This window comes from Pelodiscus sinensis, chromosome 1 (assembly GCF_049634645.1).
Source record: "Pelodiscus sinensis isolate JC-2024 chromosome 1, ASM4963464v1, whole genome shotgun sequence".
NCBI classification, from domain to species: Eukaryota; Metazoa; Chordata; order Testudines; family Trionychidae; genus Pelodiscus; species Pelodiscus sinensis.
The window spans coordinates 336,048,456-336,072,859 of NC_134711.1; the positions used below are offsets into that span (position 1 = coordinate 336,048,456).

The 24,404-nt window shown below is 51.7% G+C and overlaps 2 protein-coding genes across 2 annotated transcripts in view; both read right to left on the reverse strand.

Moving 5' to 3' along the window:
• The window catches only part of LOC142827805 (olfactory receptor 52E2-like), a 195,999-nt gene that overhangs the window by 56,093 nt on the left and 115,502 nt on the right, over positions 1–24,404 (reverse strand). The gene's annotated exons all lie outside the window — the stretch shown is intronic.
• Positions 4,321–5,268, reverse strand: LOC142819384 (olfactory receptor 52E2-like). Its single transcript, XM_075906099.1, has one exon. It carries the CDS (start codon positions 5,266–5,268, stop codon positions 4,321–4,323), a length of 948 nt encoding a protein of 315 aa, XP_075762214.1.

Sequence of the window (24,404 nt, forward strand, 5' to 3'; positions counted from 1 at the left end):
TAGGCACGGGCAGTAATTTTCTTTTTCTTAGTAATAGAGATGTAGCCGTGTTAGTCTTTAAAGTGCTGCACACTCCTGTCTTTTGTTTCACCAAGATCAGACTAACAAGATGGTTTATTAGGTGATGAACTTTCGTGGGCCAGACCCACTTCCTCAGATCAAATTCTGGAAGGGCTGGATTCTCCAACTCCCAGTGCTGGCAGAGCTGGGCTGACGGCTGTTCTGGACAATGGCCGAGGGCTCGTGAGCACTTAATGCATTAAAGCGTCACAGCCTTACAGCTCCACTGGGAACCCTGGTCTTTCCTCTGCTGAAAAGTGGGTTCAATGGTTGCAGTGCGGAGCCCTGGCATCTCCTCGCTTCCCAGCAGGATAACGGCAGGAAAGAGCCCCACTACCAGCCAGAGCCCTGACATGCCGGAGGAGGAGGGGACAGATTCTGTGCAGGGAAGTGGGTTCCAGACCATGAAAGCTGATGCCCTAATAAATGTGCCACAGGACTCCTTGCTGTTTTATAAACAACACTTACAGATTAAAGACGATTTGCCAAGAAATAAAGCACAGATGCCATCTCGGTTCTGTAAATTCAACAGGATTTTAATCAAAGTGTGTCTAACAAAAAGTTCCCCAATCTTCCATATAGCGGCTGGGATTTCTCCTTTCAAGTGTGGGACCAGCTACCCTGCAAAACTCTTGCTCCTGGAGCCATGATTACAGGGGCTCAGTTGTGGCTGGAGTGAAACCAACTGGTGAAGTCCCTTCCCTCTTTCATCACTTCTGCCATGTGGAGGAAACCCCAGGGCTGGAAGAGACTGCCGGAGTCATGGAGTCCAGCCCCCTGCCCAAAGCAGGACCAACCCCAACTCAATGATCCCAGCCAGGACTTTGTCAAGTCGGGACCTAAAAACCTCAAGGGATGAGATTCTACCTCCTCCCAAGAGAACCCATCCAAGTGCTTCCCCACGCTCCTAGAGAAATAACCCTCCTAAGGAAATAGTTGGTCCTAATATCCAACCTAGACCTAAATGGTCCATTGAATCCTTGAGGATTAAAGCCGTTAGCTGTAAGTTAAAAGGTCCAATTCTGAGGCTTTGAAGCAAATTTTCCTTTGAGTAAGACCTGAGTAAACACCTCAGGAGCCAGCTATGTAGTAATGCCCAGGAACTCTCATTCATTGTGATTGCCTTCCGCTGGAACCTCTCCAATGCATCCACGTTCTTTCTGAAGTGGGGGGCCCAGAACTGGACACAATACTCCAGATGTGGCCTCACCAGAGCCGAATACACTGGAATAATCACTTCTCTGGATCTCCTGGCAATGCTCCTCCTAATGCACCCTAATATGTCATTAGACTTCTTGGCTACAAGGGCACAGTGTTGACTCATAACCAGCTTCTCATCCCCTGTAATCCCCAGGCCCTTTTCTGCTGAACTGCTACTTAGCCAGTCGGTCCCCAGCCTGGAACAATGCTTGAGATTCTCCCCTCCCAAATTTTATACTTCTTCTTGTTGAACCTCATCAGATTTCTTTTGGTCCAATCTTCTAATCTGTCTAGCTCACTCTAAACCCTATCCCTGCCATCCAGTGTATCTACGTCTCCCCCTGGTTTAGTGTCTTCGGCAAACTTGCTGAGAGTGCAATCTATTCTCTCATCCAGTCTTTGATAAAGACGTAGAATAAAACCGTCCCTAAAATTGATCCTTGAGGCACTCTGCTTGAAACCGATCACCAACCAGACATTGAGCCATTGATCACTACTCTTTGGGCCCAAAAATCTAACCAGCTTTCTATCCACCTTACAGTCCACGTATCCAATCCATACTTCCTTAGCTTCCTGGCAAGAATATTGTGGGATACCATATTAAAAACTTTGCTAAAGTCAAGGTATATAACCATCCACTGACATTCCCATATCCACAGAGCTAGTTACCTCATCATAGAAGCTAATCAGATTGGTCAGGCATGACTTGCCCTTGGTGAATCCATGTTGACTATTCTTGATCACTTTCCCCTCTTCCAAGCACTTCAAAATGGATTCCTTGAGGATCCCCTTCCTGCTCAACAGCTCCATCGGTTGGCAGTCAGTTTCAGGCAAAGTGCCCCTAGGATCGGATCTAGGCCTGGCTTTGGTCATCATCTTTATTAATGACCTGGAGAAGGGGATGGATTGTACCCTCAGCAAGTTTGCAGTTGACACTAAGCTGGGGGAGAGGTAGACATGCTTAGGGATAGGGTTAGGGTCCAGAGTGACCTAGACCTATTGGAGGCTGCCATGGGAACTCAATGAACAATCACGTAATGAGGAGAAGGCGGTTGCATTCTATTTGCACTTACTACGCGGAACAGAAATGTGCGGCAAGCGGGCTCACAGAGCCAGCAGGAACAGGTCTCAAGGGGTGGGTGGGTGGGCACAGAAGGCAGACAGCTTGAGACTGCAAACCCAGTGGAAATGCGAAACATGAAGGGTCACTGACCACTGAACTCTTTATCAAGGATTTTAGTGTTTGCTTATCCCTGCACGTGTTTCACTCAGGATGGAGGGTTTTCCTCAGAGCTCTGCTCCCTTTCAGGCAGGGATGACTCCAGGGCAGTCCTGCAGCCAGTGCAAAACAGGAAACCAGAGTAGGGTCCATCCTGGCCATTTAATCTAGAGTCAAGGGTCCCCTGCAAGAATATTATTTTTGTGAGCTGCTTTCTGGGTCCCTCTCAGTCCTGGGGCTCACACACCAACTCTGGGTGGCTTGAACGGCATTGACAGGAAATTCCGAGCTCAATGAAGCTTACTATGGAGAGCCACTGGTAGCAAATGAACCAGACTTCCTGTGTGTTTTCGTGCTCCCCTCCTTCCGTCCCAGTGTCCTTCAGTGTGCGAGACAACCATCCCGTGCCAGGTGCCTTGCGTCTGCATTTGGGCTGAACTCGAGTGTGTGACAGGGGCTTGAAATGTGCAGCCTGCAGTGCCACCCTCACCAGCCTAAGCACTGAAGGGTTCTGTGATGTGCCCACCAGTGGAAGTTGGTTCCATTGGGAGCAGCTCTCTGGGAGAGGGCTGCTGGCCCCTCGCTCAAACCTAGGGAGGATTTCTGCTTGGCCATCTCTTTTTTGATCTGAACCTGGAGAACACATCAGTTGTGTGTTTGCCCCCAGGGGTGGCCTGTGGGCGTAGGAAAACTAGGCAGTTGCCTAGGGCACCACGGGCCCGGGCACCTGATGATCAAATCATTGATGGCCGTGCAGGTGAGGGCGCAGATCATGCCTTACGCCTAGGGCACCAGCTGCCACAGACAGCCTCAGACAGCTCCTGTTTGCCCCAAATTATGTCCAAAAGGGCTGAGAGAGCTGTCCACTGAAAGCAGATGCTTTGCTAGTTCTGTCTGTGCGGCTCATAGCATGGAACCAAGGAGGCCTGCCTGAAGACAAGGAGGCCTCTTGTGCTAGATAACTTGGTGGGACACTGCTCAATTCATAGGCCCACTAGTACGTTAGACTTGGGTCAAGGTTTTCTTTAATTTCTTAGGGGTTATTCTACTTTCTCCTGGTTGCTGTCGCCACTGCTCCCTGGAAATCACTCTTTCTGTAGCACAGAAATCTATTAAATACACGTCACCTCGCATAAGGTGTGTGGGTAGCAGTGCAAAAGGGTCAGTCTTAGCTCAGGAATCTTAGTTGGTGAACACGCACGTTCCTCTCTAGCAGCAGGGTTCTGGGCATCACATCCATACTGGATGGGACTAGGGCAGGGGAGCTCCGGGGGCATTGGCTGGGGATCTGGGGGTGTTTGGAGTGTACACTTTCCATGAACACCTCTGGGTGCAGGACTTCTCTGTGGATGTTGGGGTGAGGCAGACTGGGGAGCTTTGCCACTTGCAATTCACAACACAGGAGGGAACACAGACATGGGAGGCAGAGGTCTCAGTTCCCTCTCAGCTCCAGCTGCCATCCTGGGGGGCCAGAGGGAACCCGTCACAGAGGTGATCCAATGGGTGACGGAAGAGGAGACGAGGAAGCAGGAGGGAAGGATATTTGGAAGAGGCACAAACCTTCCTGGAGCCCAAAGGAAGGTGTGGAGCAGTGGTGGAGCCGTTGGGAAAGAGGTGGGGTCATTTCCAGGGCCTTGAGTGTCCAGTTACAATGTAGAAACCCAACAATTTAATGAGTCACATACAGACTGATTCCCCAATATGTTACACTTGGAAAGAAATATCAGGAAAGGATTGAATCGCTCTTTGACTAGCTAGTGAGTCATTCAGGCAAGGAAGCCCAGCACCAGTCTTCTCGGCACATTGCTCAATGTGAGTGTCAGGAAACGAGGAGAAAACATTTAGGGTAATTTGCGAGTCAGAAGCTGGAGCAGCCTGGCCCGGATCTGTTTGGTCCTCACTCCATAGATGATGGGGTTTATCATGGGTGGCACCAGGAGGTAAATATTATAAATAAGAACGTATACATGCTGGGGTATATTGAGGCCAAAGCGGGTCGTGAGGGAGCCAAAGAGATTTGGAGTGTAAAAGGCTAAGATGACACACAGGTGGGAAGTGCAGGTCCCAAAAGTCTTAAGCCGGGCATCCTTTGTGGGGAGTTTGAAGATGGCCCTGAGGATCAGAGTATAGGACAGAGCAAGAAAACTCACATCCAGACCCAACACACAGAAGAGCACAAAGAGGCCGTAGTGTCGACTCACACGGATGTCAGCACAGGCCAGATTCACCACGTCCATGTGCTCACAGTGCGTGTAGGGGATGACATTGGTTCTGCAATATGGCCACTGCCTCGCCAGTAAGGGATAGGGCAGTATAAATATGGCACCTCGCAGTACCATGGCCAGGCCAGTCTTGGCCACCAGAGGGTTATTCAGGATGGTGGAATGTCTCAGGGGATGGCAGATGGCCACGTAGCGATCCAAACCCATGGCCACCAGTATCCCAGACTCAATCACTGCGATTGAATGAACGAAGTACAGCTGGGTGAGGCAGGCACTGAAACTGATCTCCCTTAAATTGAACCACAAATTGCTCAGTATTGTCGGTAAGGTAGCGTTAGACAGGACCAGGTCGGTGATGGCCAGCATGCAGAGGAAATAGTACATGGGCTCATGGAGGCTCGGCTCTGTCTTCACAATGAACAGGATGGTGACGTTCCCCAATATGGTTATGACGTACATGGTGCAGAAGGGGATGGAGATCCAGACATGGGCCCACTCCAGGCCAGGAATGCCCTGCAGGATGAAGGTGGAGGGGTTGGTGAACTGGGTTGTGTTGGAATCTGCCATGGAGCAGGGAGGAAGTTGTCCAACTCTGAGGCAGAACTGTGTCTATTGTATGTGCCGTAGGTTCTCATGACGTCCTGTGTGAGCCCACGATCTACAGCAATGCTCGCAGTACTAGCCTCTGAAAGGACAGAGAATGTTTGTATGAGGCGCGGTGCGCACGTGAGGGAGACTATTTTCATGGGGAAGCAGATCGGTTGCTCTTCACACCCTGAGAAATGATGTTTTCATTATAAGGGAAACAAATTGTAAACAAATGACCCTACTACTGGCAGTTCCATATTTTCTGGTGCTCCCTGTTTCAACCATGTCAACACCCCATGCTGTGGGAAACCATACAAGGCAACAGTAGGAAACCCACCTTGGGGAAAACTTCAGGTCCTCACTAATATTAGCACCATGGAAACACTTATTCCTTCACTGCAGTAGCAGAAGGAAAGCCCATGTATGGATGCCCGATGATGGAGAATGGGATGGAGAATCACCTGGTCGGACACACTCAATGTTGCTGACTTCGTCTCTGTGGAGGATACATCAGATAGAAAGGGGTGTTGTAAGACAAACTGTAGGAACGGAGGAGACCGGGTTTAAAGAGTCTGTGAGGTAACAAGGGGGAAGATGATGGAGAAGAGGAAAGTGAAGCACAGAACTGATTGCATTACAATGGGCAAAGAGAGACGACATCCCAAACCGTAATATCCAAACATCAGCATAACTAAGTGGGGGGAAAAGTGAGCTGGAGAAATGAGAATGACAATGGGGTGTCCTTTAACATGACTGTATTCGGTCGTTACACAATTACAATGCTACAGACAAAAAAGTGTTTTAAGCAATGTGATCGTTTGGTTGGGCCAACAAAACAGGATTTACCTGGAAAAAGACAGCTTCTCATGAAGCCAATCGGAAAAGAGACAAAATCACCAGATCAAGAAGAGTCCTGAAAAGGGACAGAACTCAGTGAATGCTGAGAGAGCCTGAACTGAGATGAGCCGGACTCAGAGAACGATCGGGCGGTAGGATTGCTACTAAATCGTCAGGACAGAAAAGAGATAAAATGGAGAAATTGGCTCTGGTTTGACACAGCTAAATCAATGCTTAAGCTTTGAAAAATAGAAGATAAGATGAGTAAAACCAACCTATCCTGGTCTACATTTATAATAATAATACCTGTCTACATTTTCCTTTTATTTTTATTGTACAATTTCATTTTATTTAAAATAAAACCTTAATTGATTTAGAGACCCAATTAATGTTGGGTGAATGTCCCTGTTAAGTATATTAAATATAAGAAAAGCTAGAAAACATTAGTGCAAGTTCTAGCATGAGAAAATAACGTGTTAATGTCACAAATAAAGTAGACGTGTTCAAGACATCGTGCTGAAGCTGTACAAGGTACCCACACCGTGTAAGGTGAGGAAACACCTCTGGGTCCATTAGCAGTGGAGGAGACTGTTAAACATTGTCCACAGTGGGACCGTCGGGTTGGGAGAACCAGAGTTTGGAACTGAATGATCGACCACACAGCTCATTGAGAACCTGAAGTGCTCAGTCGGGCATCAGCAGCCAAAACCAGCAAATAAAAAGGCAAATGGGGGGCAGTTTTCTTTTAAAAATAAACTACTAAAGGGAAATGCAAAGTTTGAACAAAGCTCTGACAAGGTTCGGAAGCAGCAGAAGCCCTGCTATGGCACTCAGTCCAATCTACGCGTTAGGTAGGAAAACACAATTTCACACATGAAAATGGGCAAAACAGTGGAAGGAGGAGCCTGGTTGCAATGGATCGCGCTGTCCTAATGGGCACCAGATAAATACGAGTAAACAGTGTCACACGGTAGGAAAAAAATAATTCTGGGAGTCTGTAACAGGGGTGTGGCAATAAAGACGCAAGTGCAATTCTCCCCTCCACCCTGCACTGAATTTTTCTCAATGGGAATAGTGCGTCCAGTTCTGGGCACCACATTTTGGGAAAGCTGCGGGCAGACTGGATGGGGTGCGGAGTGGAGCACAACGCTGGGGACAAGGTAAGGAAAGAGCTGTGGGGAGCAGGGTCTGCAGGCGAGGAGGCCGCCCTCCCCACCGCTCTCCTGGGCTAGGGATGGGGGGACGGAGCCACGCAGAGGTGTGGGAGCGGTGCCTGGGGATGGTCGGTGTCAGCAAAATGTCTCCCAGCCCGCAGTCCCATTCTCCTCAGCAGCTGTGTGTGGCTGGGGGCTGCAGACTACCCAGCACCAGCCTGGAACTGCTCAGCCCTGGGTGAGGAAAAGGGACGGGGCTCGAAGGCCCCCCACGGTCCCTGCCAGGCCTGGGATTGTATATCAATGTCTTTCAGTGTTTCTATGGTAACAAAATATTCTGATGTACTCGAATGCAGAGCTATCCAAAGGGAATGCAGGGCTCTGTGGTGGACAGGAAAGTGTGTTGAGTGCCAGTCTGAGCAGGTCAATGGGACCCTGGACGGGATTCAGAGTTTTGCCGGGTTCACCGGGAGGTCCCAGTGCCGGGCTGTGGCCAAGGGACGCTGGGATTCCTGGTTGTGTGAACAGGAGAGCTGTGAGCTGGTGCAGGAGCAGGGGCATCGGTGAAAGCGACTGGGTGACGGGAGCCAAACTGGGAGCGGGTGAGGGAAAGAGCCGCACAGATGGAGGGAGGATGCATCAAATCCCTTCCAAAAAGAAACCCAGAAACCCTCATCTAATTATCTTATCAAACTAGGCTCAGGGGGTATGTCTATACTAGCCCCCTAGTTCGAACTAGGGAGGCTAATATAGGCACTTGAAGTTGCAAATGAAGCCCGGGATTTAACTATCCGGGGCTTCATTTGCATGTTCCCGGGCGCCACCATTTTTAAATCCCCCTTAGTCTGAACTCTGAGCCCGCAGCTACACATGGCTCGGAGTGGGTAGTTCGAATTAAGATCTTTAATCCGGGCTGGTCGGGCTTTGAACAGCTGGTTGGAGTCGAGGACTCTCTAGGATTGTGAGAGTCCATGGGGGTGTGTGCGTGCACAGAAAGGAGTGGAATTTTGGCCAGAGATACAGGAGCAAACTTACCTCTGCGGTTATGAGTCAGAGGTGTTTAATGGCTCTGCTGAGAACATGGTTCTCTCTGCATTGGTCATACCCACGTAGGTCTGGGTGTGTGAAGCAGGGGAGCTCATCAGAGATGGGATCTGTGAATTCGGATATCAGAGAGTCTTCCGAGGGAACCCCCCTCAAGTGTCCGTGTCCCGCACCTCTCTCAGACCAGTATCTACGGCAGCGTTCCCTACTGAGAGCCAGCACCGGGCTGTGCACTGTTAATGTAGCTCTGGGCCATCCCAGGGGTGTTCGCTCAGCCTCTGGTGGGAGAAGCAGCATCTGGATGTAACCAGCCTGGAGACGGGGCTATTTATCCAGCTTGTTGCACAAACAGCAATTAAAGGACCTTCCTACAGGGAGAAAAGAACCCTGGGCTCTGGGCTGAGCCACAGAGCAATTGGCTGCTCTGTGTTTACTTGAACATACTTGATTAGTGAGAAAACTAAGTACGATGCCTAGTTCTGTACAGGATGTGGCACCTGTGAGCGCCCAGGATGGGTGTGTTGGCAGGCACAGGCACTTTCTGCAGGCCCACGGGGCTGTTACGCAAGGGCAGAGCGCAGCGACTCTCCTCAGTCACTCTTCTCACGCTAGGCAGCCAATTTCCTGCAGGGCCGTGGAAGCGCCTAGCACAGGGAAGTCCCTCCCAACACACCCTCGTGTGGCGCGACGCACGGAGCCACAAGGAGAGGTGGCCTGTCCGTGCTCGTGGAGAGAGTGACAGTCACAGCCAGAGCCCTGAGGGACCCGCCGCAAACGTAATCAAAGTCAAAGGCCGATGCCCTACAAGAGAGAGGGGCAAGCTAGGCTAGGGAATGAGCCACACGTCACCACTGAGAACAGCCTCGCTCCATCCTCTTTGGAACCCCCCTTCAGGGAGTTGCAGGCTGCTCTCAGATCCCCCCTCACTCTTCTCTTCTGCGGACTAAATAAGCCCAAACCACTCAGCCTTTCCTCGTAGGCCATGTGCTCCAGCCCCAAATCGTTTTGGTTTCTGTCTTCTAGACCCTAAAGGAGCAATCAAAGACGATAAAGTCATAGCGGGGAAGCTGGATGAATTCTTTGCTTCAGTCTTCACAGCTGAGATTACTGGGGAGATTTCCAAACTTGAGCCCTTCTTTATAGGTGACAAATCGGAGGAATTATCCCAGATTGAGGTGTCATTAGAAAAGATTTCAGGACAAATTGATAAACCGAACAGTAACCATCACTGCGACCAGATGGCATTCACCCAAGGGTTCTGAAAGAACTCAAATGGGAAATTGGGGAACTGTTCACTCTGGTTTGTAACCTTTCCTTTAAATCACCTTCCGTACCAATGAATGGAAGATAACTAAGGTGATGCTAATATTTTAAAAGGGCTCTAGAGGTGATCCTAGCAATTACAGCCCCGTAAGTCTAACGTCAGTACTGTGCAAATTAGATGAAATGAAAGTAAAGAATAAAATTGATTAGTGAGAAAACTTAGCACGATGCCTAGGTCTGTACAGAATGTGGCACCTGTGAGTACCCAGTGCTACATGAACAGTGCACATAACAGTGCACATGGATGAACATAATTAGTTGGGGTAAATCCACATGGTTTCTGTAATGGGAAATCCTGCCCTACTAAGCTACTAGCGTTCTTTGAGGGGGTCAGCAAATATGTGGACAAGGGTGATCCAGTGGATATAGTGTACTTAGATTTCCAAAAAGCCTTTGACAAGGTCCCTCAGCAAAGGCTCTTTCGTAAAGTAAGTTGTCATGGGATAAGAGGGAAGGTCCTTTTATGGACTGAGAACTGGTTAAAAGTCAGGAAACAAAGGGTAGGAATAAATGGTCAGTTTTGCAAGTGGAGAGAGGGAACTAGTGGGGTCCCGCAAGGGTCTGTCCTGAGACCCATCCTCTTCAACTTATTTATAAATGATCATATGATCATAGACTCATAGAATACTGGGACTGAAAGGGACCTCGAGAGTCATCGAGTCCAGTCTCCTGCCCTCATGGCAGGACCTAGAGAAAGGAGTTAACAGTGAAGTGGCAAAATTTGCAGATGATCCCAAATTTCTCAAGATAGTTCATACCAAAGCAGACTGTGAAGAGCTTCAAAACGATCTCACCAAACTAAGGCTACGTCTAGACTGCACGACTTTTTCATCAGAGACTTTTTGGAAAGTATCTTCCTAGAAAGCATCTGTCAAAAAGGAGCGTCTAGATTACATTATGTGGATTGAAAAATCGATCTGCTTCTTTGAAAAAGAGTGTCCAGATGGCCGTATGCTCTTCCAAAAAAAAAAGGCACCTGGAAGTGCTTCTGGCAGGGCATGGGGGGAGCCTTTATTTCCAGGTGTTGCTGCATGCGCTTTGCAGAGACAAGTGCTTAAAGGGATCCCCTGGACAGCCGTTGCTCTGCTCCTGCTTCTGGCTTGCCTACCTCCTAGAGGGAAAGCAAAGCTGCTGCAGTTCTTGCTCTGGTTGCCCTGCTTTCTCGGACACCACAGCAGTTTATTTTAGGGTTTGTTTTTCTACTTTTCATTCTTTTTGGCCATGAAGCCTGAGCTGCCCCATGGCAGGTGATGGCCCCGTGCTGCCATGCTGCAGCTTCTGCTGCATCTTCATGACTCTATCATGAATCTCCTGCTCATAGATGGACCTGGACCGCACCTAGGAGACCCTCCTCCGGGATGCAGGAGCTCTGTCCTTGCCTCCAAACTTTTTTATGGACAGGCAGATTTGGAGCCAGAAGACGAGTTCAGACTCGTGGGACCGGCTCGTCCTGAAGCTCTGGGACGATGACTGGTGGCTCCACAACTTCCAGATGCAGAAGGTCACACTCCTGGAGCTCTGTGCCTGGCTTGCCCCTGCTCTGGAACACCAGGACACCCACCTGTGGCCCGCCATCCCCCTGCAGAAGTGGGTCGCAATCACCCTGTGGAAGCTGGCCACCGCTGACAGCTACCGCTCTGTGGGACACCAGTTTGGTGTGGGGAGATCAACCGTCGTCACTGTCGGGGGACAGGCCCTGCTGAGTGAGCGGGTTGAGAAAGGGGGACTGACACGCAAGGGCAAGAGGGAGCGGGGGATGGAGTGGCACTTGGAGACCGCTCCTCGTCCACCCCTGCACTGATGTGGGAGAGGGGGGTGTCATGACAAGGCGAGGGGGAAGTTGGGAGGAGGGGAGGTTTCTGCTCCCAAGCTCTTAGGTAACCTGTCTAACTCCCTGGTTTCTGTCTGTCTATTTGTCTCGTGCTGCAGGTGGTGAGGTTCATCAATGTGGAGCTGCTGAAGAGGCTCGTCCATCTCCGGGACCTAGACAACATCCTTGCCGGGTTTGCTGCCCTTGTGCCAGTTGCAAGTCTGCCAGCACCCAGCCAGCAGACCCTGCACCTACCACAACATGAGCCAGCCACCCGAGGACACCCAGCCCTCCACTGCTCCCCAGGACCAGCCTGGCGGCTCCCAGGAGCCTGCCTGGGGACGCAAGAGGTGGTCACCCGCTTGGTCAAGTGCGGAGATCGTGGACCTCATCCAGGTTTGGGGGGAAGCCTCCAATGTCCATGATCTCCACACTAGCCACAGGAACGCAGCTGTCTACGGCTGCATGGCTGCCAGCCTGGCCGCCAGGGGCCACCAGCGCAGCCGGGAGCAGGTGCGCTGCAAGATCAAAGACCTGCGGCAGTCCTACTCCCGGGCCTGCCTTCCAGGGGCCGACCCAGAGGCGTGCCCCCACTTCCACGCCCTGGACCGCCTCCTGGGGGCTCATGCCGTCCCTGTCCCCTGGGACGTGATTGACCCCGGGGCAGAGGGCCCGCTCCTGGAGACGGATGAGGAGGAGGAAGGCTCCGAGAGCCAAGAGCCTGCCGGCAGCCTGCCCAGGACCTGGGACCCCCGAGGCACCCCACAGAGCCGCTCGCCTGTGTCGTCTGAGGCCGGGGAGGCGTCCACCTGTGAGTACCATTGTGCTCCCCTTATGTGTACGGGGGGCTGGGGTGAGAGGGAGCCCCGGGACCGTGCGCCTGGCCCTTGCCCACCATGGAGCAGCAGCTGGGGATCCTGCAGGGGCCCTGGCCTTGCAGAGGGGAGCTGGGTTTCATACACCTGGGCCCCTGGGGTAATTGACCACTGGTCTTGTTGCACCACAGCCGCAGCACCTGGACCTGCAGAGCGCACCACCCCGCCTGCAGCAGCTGCCCATGCCCGGGCCAGCAGGAGAGCCAGGAACCAGGAGGAGTACCAGAGGCAGCACCTCCAGTTCCTGGAGCAACAGCTCCGTCTCCAGGACCACTGGGTCCAGGAGGACCTGAGGCTGTGCCGGAGGAGTTTGGAGGCCCTGGAGGAGCAGGACCGTGCCCTGCGAGGCCACCTCCAGAGCCTGCTCGACCGCTTCCCAATTCCTCCTGCTCCTGCTCCTGCTCTCCCTGCTCCCCCTGCTGCCCCCCCAGCTCCCCCTGCTCCGCCTGCTGCTCCCCCTGCCCCCCCAGCTCTCCCTGCTCCCCCAGCTCCCCCTCCTGCTCCCGCTCCTGCTTCCTCCACACCCCCATCCCTCCTGCCCCACCCTTCACAACCATTTACCACCAATGCCCCCGGACCCGCAGTGTGGCGAGACGGGAGAGGCAGCCGGACTCCCGCCCCTGAGCTTTCCTTTCCCTTCCTCCCTTCCCTCCCCTTCCAGCTCCCTCATCCCAGATTTGCCCCTCCCCTCTCCCACCTTCCTTCCTCCCTCCCCCACCCCAGTTATGTGAAATAAACAGACGTTTTTGTTTCAAAAACAGGTGTCTTTATTTTACAGTAGGTAGGGAGGGGAAAGGGGAAGGGGGTAGGGTGGAAGAAGGCCCCAGTGGGGCATGCAAGGGAGAGGTAAGTCCTCCTCCTCCAGCTGGAAGCTCTCCCGCAGGGCTTCCCGGATCCGGACGGCCCCCCGCTGGGCTTCCCGGATGGCGGTGGTGCGGGGCTGACCGTAGTGGCCAGCCATGCGGTCAGCTTCAGCCATCCAGACTGGCAGGAAAGTCTCCCCCTTTCGCTCACACAAATTGTGGAGCACACAACATGCTGCCACCACGGGAGGGATGTTGTGCTTGGCCAGGTCCAGACGGGTGAGGAGGCATCGAAAGCGGGCTTTCAGTCGCCCGAAGGCCCCCTCCACCACGATGCGATCCCTGGTCAGCCTGGCATTGAAGACCTGGCAGGAGGGATTGAGGTGCCCCGTGTAGGGCTTCATCAGCCACGGCTGCAGTGGGTAGGCGGCATCCCCCACCAGGCACACAGGCATGTCCACGTCCCCGACCCTGATGTGGTGGTCGGGGAAGGAGGTCCCGTCCTGCAGCCGCTGGCACACGGAGGAGTTGCAGTACACACGGGCGTCGTGTGCTTTGCCGGACCAGCCCACATTAATGTCCGTGAACTGTCCCCGGTGGTCACACACGGCCTGCAGGAGGATGGAAAAGTACCCCTTGCGGTTCATGTACCGGACGCCTGGTGTTCCGGGGCACGGATGGGGATGTGCGTCCCGTTGATGGCCCCCCTGCAGTTGGGGAAGCCGAGGGCGGCGAATACCCGGATGACGGCGTCCGGGTCGGCGAGGTGGACCACCAGCACCCGGTTGATGGCCTTGACCACCTGCAGAGAGAGACACAGCAAAGCGTCAATCAGTGGGGTACCCTGGTGGCTGGGAGCATTCGTGCCCTGGCAGTGCCCCGTGCCCCACTCCTGGAAGCAACCCCCCTGGTGGCGTGTAGTACGGCCGGGACAGACCGACCCCTCTGGTGCGGGGCGCGTTCGCCTCTTCCCGCCCCCCTTTGTCCCTGGGGCGGCCCATTCCCTCCTCGCAGCCCTCCTCCCCCCCCGGCACAGTGGCCGACGAGTGCCATACCTGCGTGAGCACTGCTCCGACGGTGGATCTCCCCACGCCGAACTGGTTCCCGACGAATCGGTAGCTGTCCGGCGTGGAGAGCTTCCAGAGGGTGATGGCCACCCGCTTCTGGAGGGGGATGGCAGGCCTCATGTGAGTGTTCCTTCTGCCCAGGGCAGGGTCGAGCCACTCGCAGAGCTCCTGGAAGGTGTCCCTCCTCATCCTGAAGTTCTGGGTCCACTGTCGGTCTTCCCAGCGCTCCAGGACGATGCGGTCCCACCAGTCGGTGCTGGTGTCCAGACGCCAGATGCGGCGGGGCACGCCGGTGCCGGGGCGCCGCCGCGGCTGCTCCATGGCCCCCAGGGCGGCCAGGTGGAGAGGCAGGGGGCTGAAGTGCACCAGGTGGTGCCAGGCAGCCTCAAGCCATTGGTGGCAGGCTTGCAGCAGCAAGTCCAGAAAGTGCACCAGAAGGTGCAGGGCGAGCTCTGGCTCCATGTTGCCACCTGCGGCGGCGTCCCCGAAGGGAAGCACCGACACAGACAGGCACAGAGACCAACGCTTTGCTGTCCCTCGGTGAGGTTGGCAAGCAAGCAGGAAAAGCTGAGAACCAGCTGTCCGGGGGGGTCCCTTTAAGCTTGAGCCTCAGATAGCCTCAGACAGCAGCCACGCAACGCAACTACTGACCTGATGCCCTGCCAGAACCGGTTTCAGCTGCCCTTAAATGCGCCCCTGCGTCCAATCAGTGTGGACGCGCTAGTTCGAATTAGCAAAACACTAATTCAAACTAGTTTTTAGTTCTAGAGGCGTTAGTTCGAATTAGCTTAGTTCGAATTAACTAATTCGAACTAAGTTAGTTCGAATTAGCGCTGTAGTGTAGACGTACCCTATCTTTCCCTTCACAATCCGCACTCTATTCCCATTAAGAAGACAGACAGACCCGGTTTTCTTTGAAAACAGAAATTTATTTTATGAGAAACACTAGGGCTGTGTTTACACTAGCCACTTATTCCAGAAAAGCGGCTGGCCTCTTGCTTTTCCAGAAAAGCACTGATGATCTAATGTAAAATCGTCATTGTTTTTCCGGAAAAACAACGCTGCTCCCATTCGGGCAAAAGTCCTTTTCCAGAAAAACTGTTCTGGAAAAGGGCCAGTGTAGACAGCACAGTAGTCTCTTCCGCAAAAAAGCCCTGATGGCGAAAATGACACGAAAAGCATCCTGCCAATGTAGACACACTTTTTCCGGAAATACTTATAACGGAAAACTGTTCCGTTTTAAGCATTTCTGGAAAAAGGTGCCAGTGTAGACGTAGCCTAGTAGTCCAGAAAAGGTGTTAACTGTGAATAAAAAGCACCTTTCTCTTCTTACCATTCAACTGTTTATAAAAAAATTCAATCTGTCCCTCAGAAATGAAGATTTTGTTCCATAACTGAAATGTCCTTTCACTGGGGTGGTAGTTGACTGAAAACCTGGAGTGGGGAGGGAGGCTCAAGTAGGTCACAGTACCCTGATCAAAGGCAAGGCTAGGACCTCCCGCATAGTGGCACAGATGGAAGTGCACTGCTGGACCAGCTCATTCAGCAGCCTGGTGCGCCACTCGGCCTCTGCCTCCGGCCACTACGTGCTCCCTCAGCAGGTCCGTGTAGACCCGCCAGTGCCTGTGGGTGCCACGGGTCCGGGATGAGGGTGGGGCGGGTGTGGTGCTCCCCTGTTGGGTAGAGGGTCCAGCTGTGGAGGAAAAGAGGAGGGGACAGTCACTGTCTGTGTGCGCCCCCGCTATCCCCGAGGGCAAGCCGTGTCTGTCAGGGGCTCTCCTTTGGACAGGGGACTCAGGGGTGTTACAGGTGTGATGGCCTGTGCCATGTCTAGGCACAGCTGAGGGCGTCCGCTCAGGGCAAATTGCTCAAATCCGGGGCTCCTTACAGCCCCAGACTGGTGACCTCTCCAACCAGGCCACAGACCAGTCCCACGGAGCGCTTCAGCTGCCTGCCTGAAGCCTCCCGAGCAAAACCCCTCCGGCACCCCAGCAATATCCGTGCCCCAGATGGCCCCGGGCCTCATACACCGGTGGGGGGTCCTAGCACCCAATCCCACCTACCCCGAACAAGTTCTGTCCGGTTCCAAGAAACCAGCCACAGATCCCTGGTCAATTTACCCTCTGGATCTTACCCACAAATCACGCTGGGCCAATCCTTTAGAATCTAACATCTAAAGGTTTATTATTACAATAAAGAAAAGCATGAGAGTGAGGTTGTTAAAGGATAGTACATTACATGCATCGAATCTCCCAGTTCTTGATGCAGGCTCTAGCAGAGGTGTTACAGCTGCTGGCTTCAGAGTCCTTGTTGCACATCCTAGGATCAGGATGGGTTCACAGGTCTTTCTGGCTATTTGATCCCTGCAGTGCTGCCTCTGGGATGAAGTGCTGAGCTGAGAACCAGATGGTGTTGACTACATGACCTATTTATCCCTTCTTCCTGGTTCCTTCTTGGCTGTAGCAGGTCAACTGGCCAGAGGCCAATCTCTGTGCTCCCTGCTGGCAGCTCTCAGATGACAGCCCCCATTCTTTAGGTGTGTCCTTGGCCCATTGAGAGCCATTGTCCCACAGGGCCTCGCTAATTAGCATGTCCACAGGCCCGGCCCTGCCCAATGCTCAACCACATGCAGGGAAATCTTCAGTGTCCATACAAGTACAGGCTAATAATTGCACACACAGACATTATACAAACACATGAACAGCATACATAGGATTATCAGACAGTAAGCTTCTATTCAATACCTCACATGGCCCCCTTCTATACCATTTTTTGGGGCCAATTCCCCCACCTATGGGTGCATCAGTGATCTGGCTGCTTCCCTCAAATTCAGTAACGTGACAACAGGTGACACTGCATGTGAGTTGGGCAGTGGCCTCAAAGCCTCACAGGGGCCCCACAGTGGCAATGGGACTAGCTGGCCCCTCACACTGCCAACCCGCCCACGTGTGGTGACCCCTCAAAGCACTCACGTGATGTTCCCTCTCCGATATCCGTGGATGCCTGGGAGGCCTGTGGGGTCTGGAGGACCGGCTCCTGGGACAGGGTCCCTGCTGACACCTCTTCCTCCTCCTCCTGCTCCTCTGGGTGCAGCTTTCCCGCCTCTCCTGCCTGGGTCTCCTCCCTCAGGGGTTGGTCCATGATGTGGTGGGGTAACCCAGACTCCACCACACACAGTGGACTCTGGGCTTCCCCACAGCCCACAATCTGCTCCAACTCCTGGTAGTAAGGGCAGGACTCGGGGGCTGCTCTGGAGCGGGAGTTCTGGTCTTGGGCCTTGGCATATCTCTGGCACAGATCTTTTACTTTGGCCCTGACTTGCGCCATGGTGCGGGGGTGATTCCCTTTGGTGGCCAGTTGTCGGGCCAGGTGCTCATAGATGTTTGCATTCCTGCAGCGTGTCTGCAGGGCCTGCAGGGCTTCTTCCTAGGACCAGAGATCCAGGAGGTGTTTTTATTTCTGGCCCTGACCAGGCTGGTGCCAGCCTTTTGGTGCCCCTGCATGGGTTCTCCTCTCTGTCCCAAGAAGGGCCAAGGGGACCTTGTGGCTGGGACATGGCTAGCATGGCTGGCACAGGTGCTCTGGCTAGCTTCCGGCCAATAAGGCCTGACTGGAGGCCTGTGCCTTAAAGAGGCTGTGGCCAGGAACCACAGAGGTGCTCAGCATATAAAGGCTGGACTGTCCACCAGGGCTTCTTCCTGGAGGCCTTTCTTTTCGACAGAACTGGCTCCCTGCGTCCACACACTTTTTCTCAACAGATCTCTGTTGCAAAAGGCGTTCTTCCTTGTAAAATGAGGTTTTCCGCTGTCAACAATACCGTCGCATTCTGTCGATTTACTATTGAAAGAACGCGGCGGTAGTCTAGACACAGGTATAGTTATTTAAAAAAAAAGGCCACTTTTTTAAAAAAAAAACATGTAGTCCAGACATGGCCTTTCTATGGAGAGATCTTTTGGAAGCTCTTCACAGTCTGCTTTTGTCTTAACTATCTTCAGCAGTTCGGGATCATCTGCAAATTTTGCCACCTCCCTGTTTACTCCTTTTTCTAGACAATTTATAAATAAGTTGAATAGGAGGGGTCCCCGGACTGACCTTTGGGGGACCCCACTAGTTACCTCTAAACTGACCATTTATACTTACACTTTGTTTCCCCCCGTTTAAACAGTTCTCAATCCACAAAAGGACCTTCCCTCCGATTTGTCACCTAAAAAGAATGGCTCAGGCTTGGGAATCCCCCCAATATCCTCTGCTGTGAAGACTGAGCAAAGAATTTATTTACTGACTCTGCAGTGACTTTAGAATATCTGAGTGCTCCTTTAGGGCGTAGCAGAGAGAAACTAAAATGATTTGGGGCTGGAGCACATGGCCTACAAGGAGGGGTGAGGGGCTTCAGGCTCTGTAGTCTGCAGAAGAGAAGAGTGAGGGGGGATCTGAGAGCAGCCTGCAACTCCCTGAAGGGGGGTTCCAAAGAGGCTGGCGAGAGGCTGTTCTCAGTGGTGACGTGTGGCTCATTCCCTAGCCTAGTTTGCCCCTCTCTCTTGTAGGGCATCAGCTTCAGACTTTGATTACGTTTGCGGCGGATCACTCGGGGCTCTGGCTGTGACTGTCACTCTCTCCACGAGCACGGACAGGCCACCTCTCCCTGTGGCTCCTTGTGTTGCACCACACGAGGGTGTGTTCGGAGGGACTTCCCTGTGCTAGGCGCTTCCACGGCCCTGCAGAAAGGGGCTGCCCAGTGTGAGGAGAGTGACCGAGGAGAGTCGCTGCGCTCTGGCCTTGCGTAACAGCCCCGTGGGCCTGCAGAAAGTGCCCGTGCCTGCCCGTAGCCACCTTCTCCACGTGGCTCTGTCTCCTGCCAACACAGACCTGGGCCTGGTGCTGAACATTCTCAGTAACCAAACGTCATTTTAAAGTAAACACGGAGCAGCCAATTCACCTGTGGCTCAGCCCAGAGTTCAGAGTTCTCCTCTCCCTGTGGGAAGGGCCTTTAATTGCTGTTTGTGCCGCAAGCTGGATGACTAGCCCAGTCTCCAGGCTGGTTACATCCAGATGCCGCTTCTCCCCTAGGGGCTGAGCGAACCCCCCTGGAATGGCACGGAGCTATATGAACAGTGCACGGTCCTATGTCAGCGCTCAGCGTGGGATGCTGCTGCAGATGCTGGGCTGAGAGAGGTACGGGAAGCAGCTGCCTGGGGGGGGTGGTCCAAGAGAAGACTCTTTGAACTCTGGATTCACAGATCCCATCTCTGATGAGCTCCCCTGCTCCAGAAACCCAGACCTACGTAGGCATGATCAATGCAGAGTGAACCACGTGCTCCGCAGAGCCATTAAACATCCCTGGGCCATTGCCACAGAGGTAAGTTTGCTCCAGTCCTGAGGCTGTGGCCAGCTTCCGTCTGAGGCCTCATGGAAGGAAAACTCCCCTTGGAATCAGAGGTGAGGAAGGAGCTGAGGAGGCAGCTGCGTGTCCCTGCACAGACGCTGTCCCCTCCCCCTCCGGCATGGCAGGGCTCTGGCTGTTCCTGGGGGCTCTTTCCTGCCATTAGCCTGCTGGGAAGCGAGGAGGTGCCAGGGCTCTGCACTGGAACCACTGAACCCCCTTTTCAGCAGAGGCAAGTCCAGGGTTCCCAGTGCTGCTGTAAGGCTGTGACGCTTTAATGCATTAAGTCCTCACAGGCCCTCAAGCCAATGCCCAGAACAGGCCCCAGCCCAGCTCTGCCAGCCCTGGGAGTTGGAGAATCCAGCCCTTCCCCTCGCAGTCTCTCCGCAGGGTGACTCACGCTCAGGGCCCAGCCGTTAGCCCGGATTTCCAGCTGGAATTTGTCCGGCTTCAGCCTCCAGCCTCTGGGCCTGGCGCTTCTCATCTCGGTGAGATCCCAGCGCCCGACATTCCCGGTGGTTCCGCCCCAGACCAGTCTCTGCCTGAGCCTAGTTTGATACGATAATGAGATGAGGGTTTGGGTCTCTCTCTGGATGGGATTTGACGCAGCCTCCCCCCATCTGTGCGGCTCTTTTCCTCCCCCGCTCCCAGTTCGGGTCCCGCGATCTCACCCAGGTGCTTTCACCAATGCCGTGTGCAAGGGGGAAACCCTGCCCCTGCGCCAGCTCTCAGCTCTGCTGTGCACACGACCAGGAATCCCAGCGTCCCTTGGCCACAGCCCGGCACTGGGAGCTCCCGGTGAACCCGGCTAAACTCTGAATCCCGTCCAGAGTCCCATTGATCCATTTCACGGTGCCCTCATCTAGGGCTCAGGCCGGCACTCAACACACTTTCCTGCCCACCACAGAGCCCTGCGTTCCCATTGGACAGCTCTGCATTCGAGAACATGAAAATATTGTGTTACCATAGAAACATAGAATCCCGAACCCCGTCCCTTGTCTCACCCAGGGCTGAGCAGTTCCAGGCCGGTGCTGAGCAACCTGCAGCCCCCGGCCACACACAGCTGCTGAGGAGAATGGGACCGTGGCTGGGAGACATTTTGCTGACACCGACCATCCCCAGGCACCGCTCCCACAGCTCTGCATGGCTCTGTCCCCCTGTGCCCAGCCCAGGGGAGCGGTGGGGAGGGCGGCCCCCTCGCCTGCAGACCCTGCTCCCCACAGCTCTTTTCTCAACTTGCACACAGCGTTGTGCTCCACTCCGCACCCTGCCCAGTCTGCCCGCAGCTTTCCCAAAATATGGTGCCCAGAACCGGACATGCTATTCCCCTTGAGGACTATTCAGTGCAGGGCGGAGAAGAAGAATTACACTTGTGTCTTTACTGCCACACTCCCGTTACAGCCTCCCGGAATAATATTTGCTATTTTTTCCAACCTTGTGACACTGTTTACTCGTATTTATCTGGGGCCCATTATAACAGCGTGATCCATTGCAGCAGGGCTCCTCCTTAGACTGTTTTGCCCATTTTGCATGTGTGCAATTGTGTTTTCCTTCCTAACACCTCTCATCTAATAAGTCTCATGACAGGTTTTCCATTGTGTCCTTTCCTTGTCAAAGGTTTTTTTCTAACTTTCCCTTTCCTTTTCGTAGTTTATGTTTAAAAGAAAACTGCCCCAATTTCCCTTTTTTATTTGCTTGTTTTGGCTGTTGATGCCTGACTGAGAACCTCTGGTTCTGAATGAGCTGTGTGGTCGATCATTTTGTTCATAATTATGGTTCTCCCAATCCGACTGTCCCACTGAGGACAGTGTTTAACACTCTCCTTCACTGCTAATGCACCCAGAAGTGTTTCCTCACCTTATACAGTATGGGTACTTTATACAGCTTTAACATGATGTCTTGAACACGTCTACTATTTCTGCAACATTAACAAGTTTCCTTTCTCAAGCTAGGACTTGCACTAAAGTTTTCTAGCATTTCTTATATTTAATATACTTAACTGGAACATTTACCCAACGTTATTTGGGTCTTTAAATCGATTAAGGTTTTTTTAGAAATAAAATCAAGTGTACATTAATAAAAGAAAAAGAAAATGTACATTAATAAAATAAAGAGGAAATGTACATGTTTTATTTAAATTATTGTATTTTTAATAGTAGACAGTTGTTATTATGAAGATAATTTTCCTTTAGGATTTCTTAAAAAATATTTTTTCTATTTTTTTTGTATTAGTAAATTGTTTTTAAGTGAGCATACCATCATTTTATTTTTCATCCTTATAAACTCACTGGCTACGTCTAGACTGGCATGATTTTCCGCAAATGCTTTTAACAGAAAAGCTTTTCCGTTAAAAGCATTTGCGGAAAAGAGCATCTAGATTGACACAGATGCTTTTGCTCTAAAGCGCTTTTGCGCAAAAGCATCCGTTGCCAATCTAGATGCACTTTTGCTCAAAAAAGCCCCGATTGCCATTTTCACGATCTGGGCTTTTTTGCACAAAACAAATCTGAGCTGTCTACAGTGGCCCTTTTGCACAAAAGGACTTTTGCCCGAACGGGAGCAGCATAGCATTTCTGCAAGAAGCACTGATTTCTTACATGAGATCGTCAGTGTTCTTGCGGAAATTCAAGCCGCCAGTATAGACAGCTGGCAAGTTTTTCTGCAAAAGCAGCTGCATTTGAGAAAAAACTTGCCAGTCTAGACACAGCCACTACGTTTTAACAAAAAGGGATTATAATCATGTTGGTTTCACTAATATTATCTTCTTCTTTTCCATGCTTAAGCATTGGTTTAGCTGTGCCAAAGCAGAGCCAATTTCTCTGTTTTATCTCTTTTCTGTCCTGCCTATTTAGTAGCAATCCTACTGAGTGGTTGTTCTCTGAGTCTGGCTCATCTCGGTTCAGGCTCTCTCAGCATTCACTGAGCAATTGAATGGGTAAGCGAGACACATGGAGACCTGGGAGATGGGTCCTAAATGGGAGAGAGTGTGGGCTATAATAGCATAGAGAAAGGAGGGTCGGGGCACAACTGGGAGGCAAGATCAAATCAGTATCTTAGATGACTATACACAAATGCGAGAAGTATGGGTAATAAGCAGGAAGAACTGGAAGTGCTAACAAATAAATACAACTATGAGGCTATGTCTATACCTCTGTGTTAATCTCATCCACCTCTTCCACCTGGGTAGGTGGCCTGTAGTAGACCCCTAGCATGACATGGTGTCTGCTTTTTTTGAAACAGAGTTCTATCAACAAAAACATGCACTCTAGATGCGGATCTGCCAAAAATAAACCCTTTTTCGACAGACCCTGCAAAGCTCATTTTTGAAGTATACGGGATCTGTCGAAAAAGGGTTTATTGTCAACAGATCCGCATCTAGACTGCCCCCTTTTTTTGACAAAACTCTGTTTTGAAAAAAACAGACACCATGTTTATGCTAATGAAGCACAGGATATTTTAATCCCCACTTTATTAGCAATTTTGATGTGCCTAATCAACTTCTCTCTGTCAACAGAGAGGTGTAGTCTAGACATACCCTGACACCGCTGGCATCACAGCGACGTGGTGGGATAATACACATGATTGGAATATTGTATGGAAGGGTACAGCTTTCTCAGGAAGGACAGGTGGGGAAAATAGGGAGGAGGCGTTGCCTTATATATTAAAAATGTACACACTTGGACTGAGGTGGAGATGGACGTAGGAGACGGATGTCTTGAGAGTCTCTGGGTTAGGCTAAAAGGGGTAAAAAACAACGGTGATGTCATGCTAGGGGTCTACCACAGGCCACCTACCCAGGTGGAAGAGGTGGATGAGGCTTTTTAAACCAACTAATAAAATCTTCGAAAGTGCTATCCAGATATATGTTGGGAAACTAATACAGCGGGGTACAAACTATCCAATAAGTTCTTGGACTGCATTGGAGACAACTTTTTATTCCAGAGGGCTGAAAAAGCTACTGGGGGGAAGCTGTACTAGATTTGATTTTAACAAATAGGGAGGAACTGGTTGAGAATTTGAAAGTGGAAGGCAGCTTGTGTGAAAGTGAGCATGAAATTATAGAATTCATGATTCTAAGGTACAGTAGAAGGGAGAATGGCAAATTAGAGACAATGGATTTCAGGAAGGCAGATTTTGGAGAGCTCAGAGAGCTGGTAGGTAAAGTCCTGAGAGAAGCACGACTGAGGGGAAAAACATCTGAAGGGAGTTGGCAGTTTTTCAAAGGGACATTATTAGGAGTCCGAAAGCAAGCTATTCCGCTGCATAGGAAAGATAGAAAATCTGGCAAAAGATGGCCTTCGATCTACCAGGAGATCTTGCATAAAAAAATGGAGTCATATAAAAATGGAAACTAGGAAAAATTACAAAGGATGAATATAGGCAAACAATACAGGAATGCAGGGGCATGAATAGAAATACAAAGGCACAAAACACGCTCAAACTAGCTACAGGCATAAAGGGAAACAAGAAGACATTCAATAAATATACTAGAAACAAGAGACAGACTAAGGACTGGGAAGGCCCATTGCTCGGTGAGGAGAGGGAAACAGTAACAGGAAACTTGGAAATGGCAGAGATGCTCAATGACTTCGTTGTTTCGGTCTTCACCGAGAAGTCTGATGAAGGAATGCCTGACATAGTGAATGCTACTGGGAAGGGGGTAGATTTAGAAGATAAAATAAAGAAAGAAATTAAAAATCACTTATAAAAGTAAGACGTGTGCAAATAACCAGGACCTGATAAAATGCAGCCTAGAATACTCAAGGAGCTGATAGAGGAGTTCTCTGAGACTTTAACTATCATCTTTGGAAAATCATGGAAG